At 43.2% G+C, this 17023-nt stretch overlaps 1 protein-coding gene and 1 long non-coding RNA gene across 2 annotated transcripts; one reads left to right on the top strand and one right to left on the bottom strand.

Annotated features, from left to right (window-relative positions):
* Positions 1 to 294: 294 nt before the first annotated feature.
* Positions 295 to 5502, bottom strand: LOC125717837 (hsc70-interacting protein-like). The gene is made up of 13 exons (XM_048991142.1): positions 5345 to 5502; positions 4824 to 4976; positions 4427 to 4484; positions 3997 to 4081; positions 3703 to 3776; positions 3563 to 3629; positions 3390 to 3474; positions 3191 to 3301; positions 2317 to 2419; positions 2093 to 2209; positions 1955 to 2003; positions 1743 to 1825; positions 295 to 872 (listed from the first exon to the last, which is right to left on the bottom strand). Exons 2-13 carry the CDS (start codon positions 4931 to 4933, stop codon positions 741 to 743), a joined length of 1074 nt encoding a protein of 357 aa, XP_048847099.1. The 5' UTR covers positions 4934 to 4976; positions 5345 to 5502; the 3' UTR covers positions 295 to 740.
* A 68-nt stretch (positions 5503 to 5570) lies between these two features.
* On the top strand, positions 5571 to 11594 carry LOC125717839 (uncharacterized). Its single transcript, XR_007384638.1, has 2 exons — positions 5571 to 10116; positions 10287 to 11594. It is a non-coding gene; the product is annotated as an uncharacterized LOC125717839 (long non-coding RNA).
* Positions 11595 to 17023: the final 5429 nt, after the last annotated feature.

The raw sequence follows: 17023 nt of genomic DNA, 5'->3' as shown, positions 1-17023 counted from the left end.
TGGCTCAGTCCTGTGAAAGCTAACCCAGCCTGTGTCTAAATGACTAATACACAGCCAGTGATCATGAAGATACAAAAGGCCCTCATAACTTAAGTCAAATGTACCCTACACCTAAGTCCAGCACTTAGGACACAAACATGAAGGGAGGCAAGCAACATTGCTGCTATAGAAATGCGGGTAAGACAAAACAAAATAGACATAAGTGTGTGTGATCCATGTGGCAATGCCAAATACTTTGTTCATCACCAACCAAAAAGGGATGTGAACATCCGATTCAAAGAAGTGCCCAGAACAACCACTTCACAATGTTTAATCGTTTACTCCTTTTTCCATGACATTGAAAAACCTAAAGTGTTTTTATTGGAACTGGAAAGACAGACAATGCAATTCATGTTGGATACACAAGTATGTAATCTTAAATGGTCAAACTATCAAAACAACCTTAAATGACAGATGTCCAAACTAGCATAAAAGAGCCATGTTATACTAAACAACTCATCAAACACGCATTTGATCCATTTTGGCTCCTGACAAAAATCTTTTTGGAGGGTAGGCCAGGATGAGAGGAATATGCGAGTTCTCGTTTTCTGTGTGCTGGTGTGTCTGGAGTGTGGTCACTAACCTCCCCAACCCTAAGTGGAGGCCCTACTTCAGAATTAAAAGCCTTTGAGGAGTCTGGTTTGAGTTTATTCTCCATTACACACACCATATTGGAGCATGTATTTGTCTGGTGTAACTGTCTAAGCCTGGGCCCCCCCAAACTTCGTGCTCAGTTTGCTAATGAGAGCCATGACCTTGGGGTTGTTCTGATACTTGGTGATGTTGGCCGGGTTCTGGGCAACATCCTGGAAGGCTGCCATTACCTCCGGGTCCTGACAACCAAACAGAAAAGGAGACATTTCATTTATTCATCTTATCAGTACTATTTTTTTTTATTTACCAGGTTTTCCCCTTCTGAGACTGAAATCATCAGTTCTCCCCCCCCCCCATCATCCCATAGAGGGTGTGCAATCTGATGATATTTTGTTGTGAACGATTAAAATGTCTCCTTTACAGAGAGATTGTTACATTGTGCTACAGTGCACATTCTATCAGTTGCAGTTCTATAGCTCATGCACGCATCTGTTTTGTCAGCCGAATCTTTTTCGACACCAATAAACCGGTAATAAGTAACAGTAGGAAGTGCTTTGGCTTTCTTCCCTTCTCTCCCTTTTGCACCCTCATCTGGACATGCAGCACATTCCCTATTTGGCGAAGCAGCAGCTTCGGCGACATGGAGGAGTTCATCCCTAAAATTAATTTGACCTCGGTAATATCGAGCTGGTTTGGATCTTTCTAAACCGGCAAGCTGCAAACAAAATTCATTTGCATAAATAAGGTTTGCATGATGGATGGCAACACAACAAACCTTTTCAACCACCTCAAAAGAAAATACTCCAAAGAATATGCTGAGTATGCTTCTCTTTTAGGTTTTATTGCCTTATATGGCTATTTTTTTTTTAATAGGGAAATTAATTTTGTTGTACTGTTCAGTAACGTACAACAGTCTTAAAAACCAGCATAAAAAATAATCGTGATAAGAACGTGGACTGTGATCCTGTCAAAAAAAAAAAAACCATGATATGCAATTTTTGCCATATTGCCCACCCCTAATTGCATGCCTGTAGGTAAGTGATACTGCATAATGAATGTAACACCCGGTTATGGAGAATGAAGGGTGGTGACAGACGGGAACGCCTTACCTTCATGGCCATAAGCAGCTCAGGGTCATTCAGGAGATCTCCAAGGCCTGGCATGCCGAAGGGCGGAGCTCCCCCCGGAAAACCTGCAGCGTCATCGGATAAAACGGTAGCAGCCTTCTATCATCAGGGACTCGCAGCTACCATCAGGCCAAAAAAGCTGACCATACTTACAACTCTCCTTCATCTGACATCACATGTAGTGTCATGCTCACCTGGGAATCCCCCGGGGGTCCCCCCTGCTTGCTGCCTGGCCTCCTGCTCCTGGTCACAAACAGGATTGCATTGTATCCCTAACAAGATTCTCAGCGGACATCCCCACCTCCCCACCTCTGGCCGTTTGCCCTGCCTACCCTCTGTGCTCTCACGTGCTCCTCCTTGGCCTTCTTCACTCTCTCCTGCCTCTCACGGATCTCCCGCTCCTCTCTCTTGCGCTCATACTTGCGCCGATGCTCGATAATTCTGTTTGCCTTTATAGAGGAGGGGGAGGTAGTGTTAGTGAGTCATGAGTTGCTTAATGACAGCATCTGTAGAGATGTGGATGAGTGACAGCCGCAGGGTCCTAGTACCCCTGTACCTTAGGTTGCACCTCCTTCAGCATCATGCTGGCATCTTCATCATAGTCCAGCTTGCAGGCTGTGGCCAGATCCCGTGCTGCCTCCTCCCAGTTTCCCAGCATCCTGAATAAAAGGAGATCAGTCAACACAGCAAAGACACGGTGTGTATCTGCATGTCTGGGCTCATCTGAGGTGCATTTAGAATCAGAATCAGAAAACTATTAATCCCGGAGGAAACTGCTTATGTTATATTGCTCAGAAGATAGGAATAGGTGCAAAAGGCACAGATCAAAAATACAATAAACACTATATTTCCCATTATTATTCCATTGTCTTGAATTATTTTTTTGTTTTGATTTAAATGTACCTAACTGCTATGACAATTTAATTGCCCTCCAGAGGTTAATAAAGTTATCGAAAATATATAGCTGAGTAAAATGGATTTAAATGGGATTTAAATAAAATACTACGTGAGGATGAGTCAAGCTGAAAGTATCCATAATTGCATTATGCAGGCCATGATGAGTACATAAGTAATGTTGCTCATTGGTGAAATGTTATTACGCATAATAATATTGAATTGCACATAGTGTGTACATTTAACCATTATAATATTATAATAGTTTGCAAATACTAAATAGTTATTGCACATTTAGATGACATGAGGGACAGGAAGGACAGCTTATTGTCTGGGTGACGATTTATGATAGGAGAAATATTTTCATGTTAATTGATTCAGTTAAGTTGACAAAAATATTGATGAGTAGAAAAATACATTCAATTCATGACAACCTGAGCCATCTGAGATGGAGGAAGTCTGCATGCATTTATAAGTGGATACTATCTGCACTCGGCGCACTGTGCACTGCCAGTAGAGGGTGTGCGTGAGCTTACCTATGAGCCATCCCCCTCCATTTGTAGGGCTGGGCAGAGTCGGGGTTGATGTCGATGGCCCGGTTACAATCTCTCACTGCTGCATTGGGCTTCTGCATTTTCACATACACGCTGAGGGAAAGACAAAGATGCATCTGACTCATGCACAGATTCAGCAATGGACGCTGCCGTACTTTGCAGTGTCGGGCTGCACGCTCACCTGGCTCTCTTGGCGTACAGGATGGCGAGGCACGGGTTAAGCTTGATGGCCTCGGTGAACAGTTCCAGAGATTTTTGCAGCTCCCCTGCCACACGGTGGCACACAGACATTGAGACACTCACTATAAAGCTACTGGAAGGCGACTGATCAGTACCGTCGGTTCCACCACATACCCTCTCCCAGTGCTGCGATGGCCTCCATCTTCTTCTCATTCGCCTGATCCATCATTTCATCAGTCACCTTGGCAAGGGAACAGATTCGTTAAAACACAAACTCAGGAACACAGAAAAGTCAGGTTTGTCAGACTTCGTACCTCCAAATTCTCAAAGTCTCCCATCTCTTGCGGCTCATCTGTGTCAGGCTCGATCACTCCCTCATCATCAATCTCTAAAATAAAAACATAAACAATGAATAATTAGCAAAATAATGAAAAAACAATCTGCATACATTAATCTTCTAGAAAGAGCCATTTAGTGCATTTAATGGCATATTTACAATTGTTACTAGAAGTAGAAATACTCTATTATTATACTCTATTATGTATTTTATTCCTGGTTGTTACACCCATTTTCTTTCATAAAATGCTGGCACAGTGGTGCAGCCATACCTAGTTCACTTTCCTCACTCTCTGGAAACACAGGTTCCTCTGGCGCTGAAGTGGGCGCAGAGGCTCCAGAACAAGGACACTCGGTCTGAAAACAGTGATACCGCATAAAACTGGAAGGATTGTTTCAAATTCTCTACCACGGGTACATGGCAGTGTAATTGTGCAAATAAAATGAAGGATACCACTGTAGCGTGTACTCTACCAACTCAGCCCACATAATAATGATATGACTTCATCCTCTCCTTTGGCTTTATTCACATCATCTCCCTTATTTATTTGAAAGTTAAAGAATAAACCAATGCAAAATGTAATATAATAAAATGCACGTGTCATTGCATTCTATATATTTATGCGCCATCCAGTGATAGAGTGCGAAAGTCAGTGGAGTACGTGCTTATTAAAGGAGTACCAAATGAAATGAAATTTTTACCCTTGGGCATGAAGATGGTGCACCCTTTGTGCTTGGTGGTGGGATTGTAGCTCCCATCCTGAAATGAGAAAACTCATGATAAATCAAATTCTCAAATTTAATAATGAATTGCGTCATTCCGTCATTTACTTCCTGTTGAACGTATGTAGTTGCCATGGCGATCTCTTCACACACATTGAAAACTAAACTGTTGTATTATTACTAATTTTGCTGTCCTCGATTCAAGCATTCTTGAGTGCCGCCTTTTATTGTCCATATGAACTTTTGAATTCGACTCCCATGTTCAGCTGCGGTTCGTTTCTTAAACATTAAACTGATCACATCCACGATTAGTCAGGTTCTGCTATACATCAGTATGTCAAGCTATGAGAGTAAAGACGAGCGAGAGAACACTGACCCCGTCAGCCAAGTGCGTAGGAAATCAAGCTCAGGTAGGTGCAAGACTGAGGGATTCTGGCTGCACAGCTGAACGAAGGCCTTGAGTTCTGACACTTTCCGGGGGTCCATTCCAATTTTGCACGGCCAGCACACGACAGTCACTAGGAAGAATCTACAGAGACACTGGATTAGTTTTTCTTGACTCTAAAAGGCACAAAATCAACAATCGAGAAAGCGCATAACACGTTTTCTTCAACTGACCAGCTATACGTGCATACATGCACATATACGTGAATAAATCATATACAAATAAAATAACGCACGTATTACTGCAATACATTACTGAAGCACTGAATTCAAAACTACTTCCATACAAAAATGCATCCAATATATAATCTAGAACCGGATGACACCACCACTGCTAAGTAGACCAAGTGGCGATATAAGCGGTTCCCGATACACGTATGCAGGTCAATAAATAATATTCAGCAAGATAACAATCACCGCTGCTTGCAAAAATCAAATAGAATGGCTAGCTACCCGCTTAATCTCAGCCTCGTGTAATCTCTCTTTAGCAGACAACACAAGGCTCCACCATCCGCCACCCTCACCCGTCGAACGCGCTAAAGACTATTGCCTGGCAAACCTGCTATTTTTACACAGGCATTTGATTAAACGGCACAATAATGAGCAAACAAAACAGGTCCTTAGCGAGTGCGAGGGATATGTCGCACAGAAAAGTGGTCATAGAGGGTTTGTCCAATGGCGTCGAAACTGTCGGATGGATATTCTCGTTAACCTTAAAGGGGAATTTACAGCATCTGTCATAGATTGTGCAAGTGCTTGGTGTATAGATTATTGCAGTGGTTTTCTCTTGAGCTTGCCCTGTGTGGTTCTTTTTTGGTTTATTTTATTAACGCTGCTACTACGTAAACAGTCCAGTGATATAGTTCCCCCCTGCGTTTTTAGGTTCACTGTTCTTATGGCGTCGCGCTGTTTGAAACCGAGGTTAGGGTTCTTCCACGATTAAACCAGTTTATGACAATAAAAAACAAGAAGCTGAAATATTGTAGGTGTTGTATAAAGTGACACAACAAGGTCAAAGCACTTCTCGTCTTCCCCTCTTCTGTTTGATTCCACATTCCTTTCCGCAATAAAACAAGCACTGGTCGTACTGCTTAGTCACTAAGCCTTAGTGGTAGACTCTTCACTGTATTTAAGTTTGTAAATGCGCCGAAGATAGATTCGAAATCGTCGTCCCATTTATACCACATCTCGAGTATACGTGTGACGTCAGTATATGAGTGTTGGCGTGACGGCAAGATGCAGACAACGGAAGAATTGGCCCCAGTGACTCTTGGGTTAGCCTATTGCGTACATCCACTCGCATCTTTTTAAAGCCCGTGAGTAGGGGAGACCGGTGGCCTGTACTGCGAAGCGGAGTTACTGGCTTATCGGGGTAACGTCGGATTTAAGGTACCACAGTTTAAATTGACTTAATATTCGTTCACTTAAATTTTGCGCAGACTCCCTTAAATCCAACAAGTTACCCCGATAAGCCAGTAACCCCGCTTCGTAGTACAGGCGCTGGCGATGATTGTAACATGGGTTAGTTGTGACAAAGTCTATTTCTCAAATCTTGAACGAGTTACAGATCACGTAAGTCACTCGGCACATGTCCAGTTTAGTGTTTATTTTACATGTGAAGAAGGAGCAGCCCTGAAACAAACACACTGAGATTTGTAAGGAAAATAATTTGAGGTAAGAAAGTATTTTTTTGGCTTCAATTATTTTTGCGATAGCACTGCAAGCTTTGTACTTGCATCATTCAAACTTAAATAATTTTTAATGATTTTTATGATGCAAATATCTTTTATACAAGTTGTGAGTGCTAATATTGTTGCGCTTAGCTGCAAGGTGAACTTGTTCACAGCCACTTCTCGAGCCCAGTTAACTAATGCATTGTGCGTTTGGATTGGGTGAAATGCACAGACCAGGAGTGGGGAACCTGATCCATGGAGAGCTGGTGCAGGTTTTTGGGATGACCCCTCAATCAGCCTATAACAGTCCCCAGGACTGGAGCTGGGAATCACTGTTTTATTATTGGCTGATTCTGGATCAGGTCCCCCATCCCTGGCATTAACTGTCCATTAACAGCCCATTAAGCTGGTACACTAGGAGGAGTTCAATACACCTGTCACCACTGTGATTCTGATCGTGACTAACACTGCGCACACACACATGCAAACATCCATACATCCATTTTCCAAACCGCTTATCCTACTGGGTCGCGGGGGGTCCGGAGCCTATCCCGGAAGCAATGGGCACGAGGCAGGGAACAACCCAGGATGGGGGGCCAGCCCATCACAGGGCACACTCACACACCATTCACTCACACATGCACACCTATGGGCAATTTAGTAACTCCAATTAGCTTCAGCACGTCTTTGGACTGCGGGGGGAAACCGGAGTACCCGGAAGAAACCCCACGACGACATGGGGAGAATATGCAAACTCCACACACATGTGACCCAGGCGGAGACTCGAACCTGGGACCCAGAAGGGTAAGGCAGCAATGCTAACCACTGCACCACCATGCCGCCCTCCACATGCAAACATGCACACTATTATTCAGTTATTAAAACTGGTGCACAGTTGCAGATTTTGTTTGGTTTTACTGTGATCTTTGATTTTAGTTGTGATTAACATACATTATGCATCTATGCATACATGCATACGTACCCCCAAATTTTGTTGAATAATAAAACCCACGTCATTTATAATGTTACAACTATCACTGACTATGGGAAGAATTGCAACATTTCACTCCATGTGTTTCAGGCTAAACCATTCATTGTCTGTCTGCGATACAGAGATTAAACCTGTGCTGTTTACTAGAAGACACGTGTAGGTAGTTTCTTTCAAAATTTGAATGTGATTCCTAAAAGAACTCAGAGCTTCGGGCAAAATGTAAAAAAAAACATCCCTGGTCTGCCCTACATATGGACAATTGCTGCTTCTTACATTAGAGTTTTTGACAGTGAATACCAGTGTTTACTTAAGATTGATATTAGGGCTAGACAAGCAGTCATATAAAATGTGGATTGACTTACGGACATTTGACTTGACTCTTCTTACTGATAAATTAAAATTCCATTAAAAATTTACAAGTGGTTGGCAACCCTGATAGCTGTGTTTGCACATTGTAGCCACCAGCCACTTTGTGGTACCTGCAGCTGGTGGTTGGCCTATAACAGTTGAAGTTGGCACAAGTCATTGGGTTCTGACAACCTCAGCCTGTTTCTCAGAATCCCTCTGCAGCTGGTGTGACAGTGATATTAGTTATGATTTAAAGAAGAAATACACGCTGACCATCACCATCTTTCCATCCCAGCAATGCCTTAATTTGGTAGGTTCTAGGTATGTGTAATTTTCAGAGTAAACTGAATATTTCCCTTAATATTACACATTTCATCTAGACTAACTAAGCCAAACAATTCTAATGGAATATGTAAAGCATCCCTGTTTGTCAAGAAAATAGTGGTGGTAACAGAAATGCTCATATTAATGCATGTGCTTGTTTGCTGTAATATCTCTCAGGTCATTGTGTACTTGACCCCAGAATTTGGGCATTAAAATGATCAGATTCAGGGTTGTGAGGTGGTGTCCCTTTTGACAGCTCATACCAGGGGTAATGGGGGTGCAGGTTCCACCAGCCATGCTATCATCTTCCTTTTGCTTCGCACTTTTCACATGTCTAGTGTCATCCCTTATCCCTTGAACCACAACCCAGAGACCTACAGCTGGACAGCACTTCTTGTACTGCAGGGGTGTCCAATCTTATCTGCAAAGGGCCAGTGTGCATGCAGGTTTTTGGGATAACCTTTAAGTCAGCTGTTCAAACCCAGATGTGAGGACTCTTCAGCCAATCAGTCCTCTCTAATTAGTAATCTAATTAGGGAATTGCAGTGAAAATCTGCATGCACAATGGCCCTTTCTGGATAAGATTGGCTGAATAATGTGTTGTCCTCTGGTCCAATGGGCACCAAGTGGTACCTTGTGGGGACTTGACTTCAGATATCCCACCTTAGGGATATTGATTTCAGGCAGGTAGATGAGGGGTATTCAGGAGGGCAGGGATGCTGGCTAATTTTTGGATGCTATTGTGATAATACCGTATATACATTGACTGGGGTGGGATTTTACCATCACTGAATAGTGGAACGACAGATTTCCGGGATGTTGCGTATCATTTATGGGTGTGAGGAGGCTACTGTCAATTTGCTTGGGACTTCATTTCCCATTTCCCCCATTTCCCAGCACTGTCATAACAAAAATGTCAGGTGATTGCCATGCCCAACATTCCCAACATGTCTCAGGTAATGCACTGATCCATGCTACCCACGTTTCTTCTTCTCAAAATCCACAAGCGCCCCCTGCTGGAGGGGAGGCCCCTGATCCAGTACTTCCCAAGGACCATGAAAAACCCAGAAATGGAGGTGGGGAGTATTACCACACGGGTATAACAGGGAGCAGCAGGTCCTTGTGGATCAGAAGACTGCAGAGCAGTGTATGCTAGGATGCTAGCACCAGCTATATTGTTAGAGATATTAAGTGTTTTGTCCTTTCTTAGAACTACATGGTGATGTAATATTAAATGGCATTTTAGTTTGTGGTATATTTAGAATGTTCTACAAAATCTTTTTGGTATTTTCATATAAATGTTTAAAACAGAAGATCTTTCCATTGTTTAAATATAACCTAGGAAAAGTCGATCTTTATTATTTTGTATAATGTATGCCTTATTTTGCTTAACATTGGTGTTGTGATACAGCACAGCATGACATTTTACAGTGAATTCGGGGCCCCACTGAATGACCTGGTAGCTAATCATAATCCCCTTTTTCTGGTTCAGAAGTTGAATGGACCCTATGACTCTTTCTTGGAATTCTCTGTCCATGATGTCTATGATCCATTGTGCTCTGAAAGCATGTAAGCCACAGTCCATACGGAGTTGCTAGCACCCCAGGTCAGGTCTGAAGTCACCTCTTTCGGCTTTGATGCACCATACACGGTGCAAAATATACATCCAAGACTAACGCATCAGCTAATGATCTCTGCTCCACCCACTAGTCATGGAAGGTTCATTGTGACTTGAATTCTGATTCTAATTATTGAACCTGTACATGAGGCTAGTATGTGTTGCTTTTCCCCCAGCTTAACTAAGAGTGTCGTGCCCACTGGCCTACTGTGGTTACCAGGGAAACTGAGCTACTACCCGGCGTTACATCAGCAACAAGCAGATTGTCAAGGTAAAGATAAAAGGTCAATATTTAGCTGTCATTTTTTGATCATTGATTGACTTAATTTGATTAAATAAATAATTGGTTAAAGACTCCACTTGGGAATTTTGGTTGCATGACAAAGCTAGGCTCTAATTTCACACATAACGATTAACGAAAGTTATTTCTGAATGTGGCAGCACAGTCGCCATGGGGGTTGAAGTCTCTGGCTCTGTGTGTGGAGTTTGCACATCGTGGGGGTTCCTCCGGGTTCTCTGGTTGCCCCCCCCCCCCCCCACAGTCCAAAAACACGCTAAGGTGAATCAGAGTTGTCAGGTTGCATGTAGGTGTGCATGGTTTGTGTGCCCTGTGATGGGTTGGTGTCCCATCCTAGGTTATTTCCTGCCTTGTGCCCATAGTTTGTGGACCCCGCAACCCTGCATAAGATGGATTTTTGAATGCAATTTTTACACTGTGGTCTGTGATGGATTGGAATCCTGTCTTTACCCAACCCCCCCCATCCCATGACTAACAAAGTGATCATACCACTGGTGGGCCTTTAAGCCAAGTTGCTCCGGAGAGGCTAGTTGAATTGGTTCTCAGATCCTCATTTATTGTTATGAGCAAAAGCATCTCATGAATAAATGTTGTACTTGCCTTGAATTGTGTATGTAAGTATATACTATGTACCTCTGGATAAGCATCAGCACATTTTCTGTTATTCTTCTTTCTGTCACGATCGGGAGCTGGTGTGTGAGTATTTAGGCTCTGTCAGTGAAGTTGTTCATACTTGGCCAGTCAACGGGAAGTAAGTAACGTAAGTACTGATCACGGTTGTTACCTTGACTTAACAGCAACGCAATGTTTCTACCCCAAAGTTAATATTCATGTTTATTATTGATATCGGTGGAGTTTGAGGCTAAGGTGCAGTCTCAGGAGTAACACTAGAATATGCGCTTGTTGGTGTGTGTTGAAACGGATTGGATTTAGTGTGTTGGCTTGCGAGAGATAGTACTTTTCTCTCAGGAAGTGTGTTTGGAAACGCTAATAAGAATCTGGTGATGTGTGTTACCAAAATACATGTAATGGCACATATGTGATGTGCCCTTACAAACACCCACCCAGAAGTCATTTGAATAAGACAAGTTTCTTTTGGGGTATCTGACTCGTCTGTGGCTTTCTGTTTGTTGCATTATGGGTGTAAAAGGTGTTTCAGAAAAGATCCATTATGATCTATCTCCACACCATGAAAACCATGATTTTATATGTGCCTGCTTCCTTTTCCTGTTGACCCGGGTTCTTTCCTGTGCAGGATGAGGTGTGAAGCCACCCTGGAAATCCAGATGGAATGAGTGTCATCATGCTGCTTTGCTCTGAACACCACATTAATGCTGTTGGGCCCAAAACTGGGCCTTTTACATATGCCGATATGTCCTCCTCAGTGGTGTTGCAGTCTGTCCCTTTGTTATTGGTTACTTATATGTTAATAAAGTTTGACATGATTGAAATTTGTATTTTAAAGGCCTGATGGGAAATTGAGGCTTTGAAACACGTGGGTAGGTCTGTTGCACAGTGTCAAGTCAGTACAACCAAGAAAGATGCTGGTTTGGTTTTGTAAGGATTTCGGCTTTTTATGTCACTTTTTCTGGCTGCGCAGGTACTGCCCCCACACTGCGGGTCACCGTCTGGGTGTGGATGTACATGACATCTGGCCTCTTTCACTCAATGCCCCTGCATCCTGAAATGGTCATCATGATTGTGCTAGGTACATTCATACTGTAAGACTCCTAGTGATGTGGTTTACATACCTCTGCAGCTGACAATACCTATCTTAGTGAATCTTGATAGACGGACAAACCTGTCGTTATACTGATGGGGGAATGTTTGGCTTAGTGGGTTAAGCCTCTGTGCCTCTAAATGGAAGGTTGCAGGTTTGAGCCCCAGTCTCAGCAGAACAGTGACGTCTCCACAGGGCCGTTGACCTACCTCTCCACCCTCTTTGAAATGCACCAGATAAATAGCCTGATCCTGGATTCGGACCTCAAAATTTGCTCTCACCTGTAGCCAAAACGTCATGAATGACCAACTCCATGTGAAGCAAATAATGTTGACTATCCAGTAAGAAAGGTGCATGTCTTGGTCTGGGATATATTATATTAGTGTTTCTCAAATCAGTCCTCAGGGACCCCCCAGACAGGCCATGTTTTTGCTCTCTCCCAATTCACTGAGAGTTGGGAGGAAGCAAAAACATGGACCATCTGGGGGTCCCCCAGAACTGATTTGAGAAATACTGTATTAGACAGGGATTAGGGATGGGGTGCTACTCCAAGTGGAGGTTTAAGTATCTCTGGGTCTTGTTCACGGAGTGAGGGAACGATGGAACGGGAAATCGACAGGCGGATGATACGGGCGCTGCATCGGTCTGTCATGGTGAAGAAAGAGCTGAGCCAAAAGGCAAAGCTTTCGATTTACCAGTCGACCTACGTTCCTATCCTCACCTATTGTCATGAGCTGTGGGAAGTGACTGAAAGAACGAGATCGCAAGTACAAGTGGCTGAAATGACACACAGGGTGGCTGGGCTCTCCCTTAGAGACAGGGTGAGAAGCTTGGTCATTCAGGAGGGATTCAGAGTAGAGCCGCTGCTCCTCCGCATTGAGAGGAGCCAGATGAGGTGGCTCGGGCATCTGCTTAGGATGCTTTCTGGATGCCTCCCTGGTGAGAAACTGGGAGGAGGCCCCGGGGAAGACCCAGGACACACTGGAGGGACTATGTCTCTCGGCTGGCCTGGGAACACCTTGGGATTCCCCCTGAGGGAGGGAATGATGAAGTGACCATGGAGTGGGAAGTCTGGGTTTCCCTGCTGAGACTGCTGCCCCCGCGACCCGACCTCGGATCCAGCGGGAGATAATGGATGGATGGGTGGATGTATTAGACAGTAAGCTAAAATGCAGTGCTCATAGTTGACATGTTGAATGGATCAGGGCTCCATGCCCTGTGTGTCATGAGATATCACTCCCATGACGATCATCAAAATAATCTGCTATTTGTGCCACAGTAATTCTTCAGTTGGCTTGTACCACACAAGATAGCCGTCATTCACATCCCACATCAATGAATCTTGGCTGCCCGACACCCTGTCAGCAGTTCGTGGTTTCTCCCTCAGATCACTCTCAGTAGGTACTCTCCATAGCTGATTGTGAGCACCCCACAAGCCTTGCTGCTCTGGGGAAGCTCTGACCCAGCTGTCTGCCATAATGATTTGGCCCTTGTCAGTGTCACTGAGATCTTTATCCCTGCCCATTTCTTCTGCATTCAACATGTCGACTACGAACACCGAATGTTAGCTTATCGTATAATACATCGCAAACCTTAACACACGCCATTTTTTATGAGATAATCAAAATTATTTGCTTTACATGGAGGTGGTCATAATGATTTGGCTCAGTGGTGTGTGTGTATTTGTCTCAAAGTAGACAGGAGAGTAAGATGGGATATGAAAAAAGAAGTACTACATGTAACTGGTCAAACTGCTTCTAATAGATTAATGATATCTAATAATAAATGATTCACATGTCAGACCTGTGCCACATTCAGGAGGACTTTTGAACAATTCTTCTTTACAGAACTGCTTCAGATCGGCCTTATTCTTAGGATGTCTAGTGTGAATGGCATCTTTCTTAAGTTACGGTCTGTTCTGGGACACTCCAAATTGCAGATTTTCAATTTTGTAGCCATTCTGTAGTAGATCTACTTCAATGTTTAGGGTCATTGTCCTACTGCATCACCCAACTCCTACTGAGCCCCAGCTAGGGGACAGCCACCCTGACATTATCCTGTAGGATACCTTAATAATCTTGAGCATTAATTTTCCTCTTGATGATGGCATGCTGTCCAGGCCCTGAGGCACCAGCAAAGCGGCCCGAAATCATGATGCTCCCTCCGTCGATAGTTCACCATGGTGATGATATTTTCGTATTGGTATGCCATGCCCTTTATATGCAATATAAAGTGCTACACATTTTTTCCTCGAACAATTCGACCTTGGTATCATCTGTCCACATTACGTTCTCCAGGTAGCATTGTGGAATGTGACGTGGTCTTTGACAAACTTCAATCGTGCAACAGTGTTTCTTTTGGAGTACAGTGGCTTCCTCTGTGCTGTCCTGCCATGGACACCATGCCTGTCCAATGTTTTGCATATGGAAGACTAATGAACAGAGATGGCAACTGATTCCACGGATTCCTTCTAAACCATTAGGGTTACTCTTTCCAGCTTTATCCAAATCGGCACTTCTTGATCGTAAGTCTTCCTAGTTCTCCCTCCTTTTTTTTTTTTTGTTCACATCAACAGGTGTTTTTTTTTGTGAACAGCAAACTCAAAATGTTTGAGTATTTTTTTACAAAGTAGCTGTAACTCACACCTCCAATCTTATTTCATTCATTCCACTCCAGACACCATTTAGCTTTTGTTGAAGGCATTAGCCCAGGGACTCAGACACTTTTCTGATGAATTCAAGGCATACTAGAACAATGCAATATTAGGTGTGTTATCAGTTAAAACTGATTGTGCTTGTTCACTATTGTAACTTAGGTGAAGATCAGATCACATTTTATGACTAATTAATGCAGACAACTAGGTTATTCTAATGGGCTCACATACTTATTCCATGCAATAGTAGGCACCACATTCACGGCATTCCAGTACTAGACAACCAGTTATGCAAGTTAGATACTACTATGAAACCCAAACAGAATTTACATTTTAGCTAACTGACCCACTTAACCTCTTCTTCCCAGGTGTGTACATTTCTGAAAATGATGAGGGGTATCCTGAGATACCACAAACTATGCATGGAGAATGACGTACTGATTCACAAGGATGGTGGGGGCCCGTCGAACCATCTCCTGAGTCACCTAAAAGCACCGCTGACATTGAGGGTATGCGTGCGCACAGGAGAATGGTTAAATTAGTAAAGCACAATTTAACTGTCCTGAGGAGTTAAGTGGCAAAGAAAGAGCAAAAATAGATGGCATCCAAAGGAAAGTCCCGTTCGAGCAAAGCAAACAGAACCGGGCCAGACACTGTCAGCTGACAGCCCCTGAGAGTGTGGTTATCACTGGGAATAACCTTTTGTGGTGACAATGCACAAAATATATTGTTCTGTTAAAGATTATTTTTTTTAACTTTTTGTTGTATTCCACCAGCAGTCAGAATATACTAGCTGCACTGTACTGGGACACAATATTTCCATCTAAAAGACCAATATGCTTCGGTTTTGGGGTTTTCTTTATAATGCATGATTGGGAACGAATGACAATGTCAATATCACAGATACGCCAATCCTAAATAGCAATATACAGTACAGATTAATATCCAGAATTAACACAAAAGAAAATCTGTATATAGGTCCAATTTGACTGCTCCAAACTGTTCAAACCAAGATAATATGTTGGCACGTCGTCAACAACAAGGAAATATATGAGATTTTGCCAATGTAACCTTTTCACCGGATGCTCAACCGCGGTTGACAGTGTCTAAACAGTGGCATGACACCACTGCCCCCCGTCGACAAACATGTAGATACTGCAGCTCCGAAAGGCTACGAAAGTCCTTTCCGGGAATTTCCGAGCGCCGACTACCCCCCCTTCCAATGCTGCTGTACCTCCAACCCTCCCCCCCGTATCTGAGGAGTAGAAACAACAAGCCGCCATTTTGTTTGTGCGGAGAGACGGAGAGAGGCAGGAGAGACCGAGAGAGAGAACGACTTCTACGCCGACTACAGCGATTCCGAAAGCCGCCGGACACGCAAGAGTGGCGGTGCCGTCTCGGAACAATTAAAAAAAAAATCAAGAGACACATCCGAACGGAGGAGGAAGCGGGAAATAAAAGGCAAATTCTCCGTTGAATATCCAAGGAAGGGTTTTTTACGGAGCGGAGAGGAGAGGCGGAAGAAGACGATATATTAAACGAAGGAAAAAACCTGCGAGGAAGAGAAGGAGAAATTAAACCACCTAATCGTAAAAATAATCGCTAATTGACCAATGGTCACGGGAGGAAAACGCTATGAAAGACAAAAAAACGAGAAAGTCAGACATTAAAGACCAGAAAGAGGGAAGAGAAAAGGAATTAAACTGAAGAAAGGAAATAAAAAGGATAAACGCGAAGGGGGGGACACACCATCACAAAGACTTAATGAAAGGATTTTGAGGAGCCAGCTATTTCGGGAGGTGTATATTTTTTGGATCCGAAGCTTCCCACTTCTAAAATAACCCATAATATTGTAGCGACACCCCTCGCTTTATCCGATTTTCGCTCATAGACATATTCTCTTGTTCTTGGTTTGAGGTTTTCTTTGCTAGCCTTTACCAGCTCCGGTCGTTATACGCAGTGTAAGATTATTTCTTGCCAAATTTGCCAATCAGTCCACATGCGCGAAGCACCAATGGATAAAATATTAGTACAAGACCGTAGTTTGTCGGTATGATGAGAAAGAAGCTACTCTTTACAACATACAGCAAGCCCTCGCTATAGGAGACCCTCGCTGCAAAATAAAACGGGCTAATTGGACCAATTTTAATGCCAATTAACCAGTTATCGAAATAATTTGGAGAAATACATTTCTAGCAAGAATCGATCTGCTAGGCTACGCATCGCAAACGGGACTGTTCAGTAAAGGCAGCTTCGCATTGCATGGGTTTGACAATATTTTTTGCAAATATTTTTGAAAACCCGTCTTTGCATACATATATTAATTGAAAGAGGGTGCAAAATCGAAATTTCTTCAATGTTCGAACAGATGCACGAACAGTATTGTCGATCGAAGTAATATCCAGTATATCCGGAATCTCCGAAGTCATTTTATGTCAGATGCGCGAGGGAATAATTTGTTTAACTGTTTTCTGGGTATGTTAGCTGTTAGCATCGCAGCTAGCATC

The sequence above is a fragment of the Brienomyrus brachyistius genome, chromosome 22 (assembly GCF_023856365.1).
Source record: "Brienomyrus brachyistius isolate T26 chromosome 22, BBRACH_0.4, whole genome shotgun sequence".
Taxonomy (NCBI): Eukaryota; Metazoa; Chordata; class Actinopteri; order Osteoglossiformes; family Mormyridae; genus Brienomyrus; species Brienomyrus brachyistius.
The sequence above is the reverse complement of the archived record's forward strand: the minus strand, read 5'-3'. Positions and strand labels throughout refer to the sequence as shown.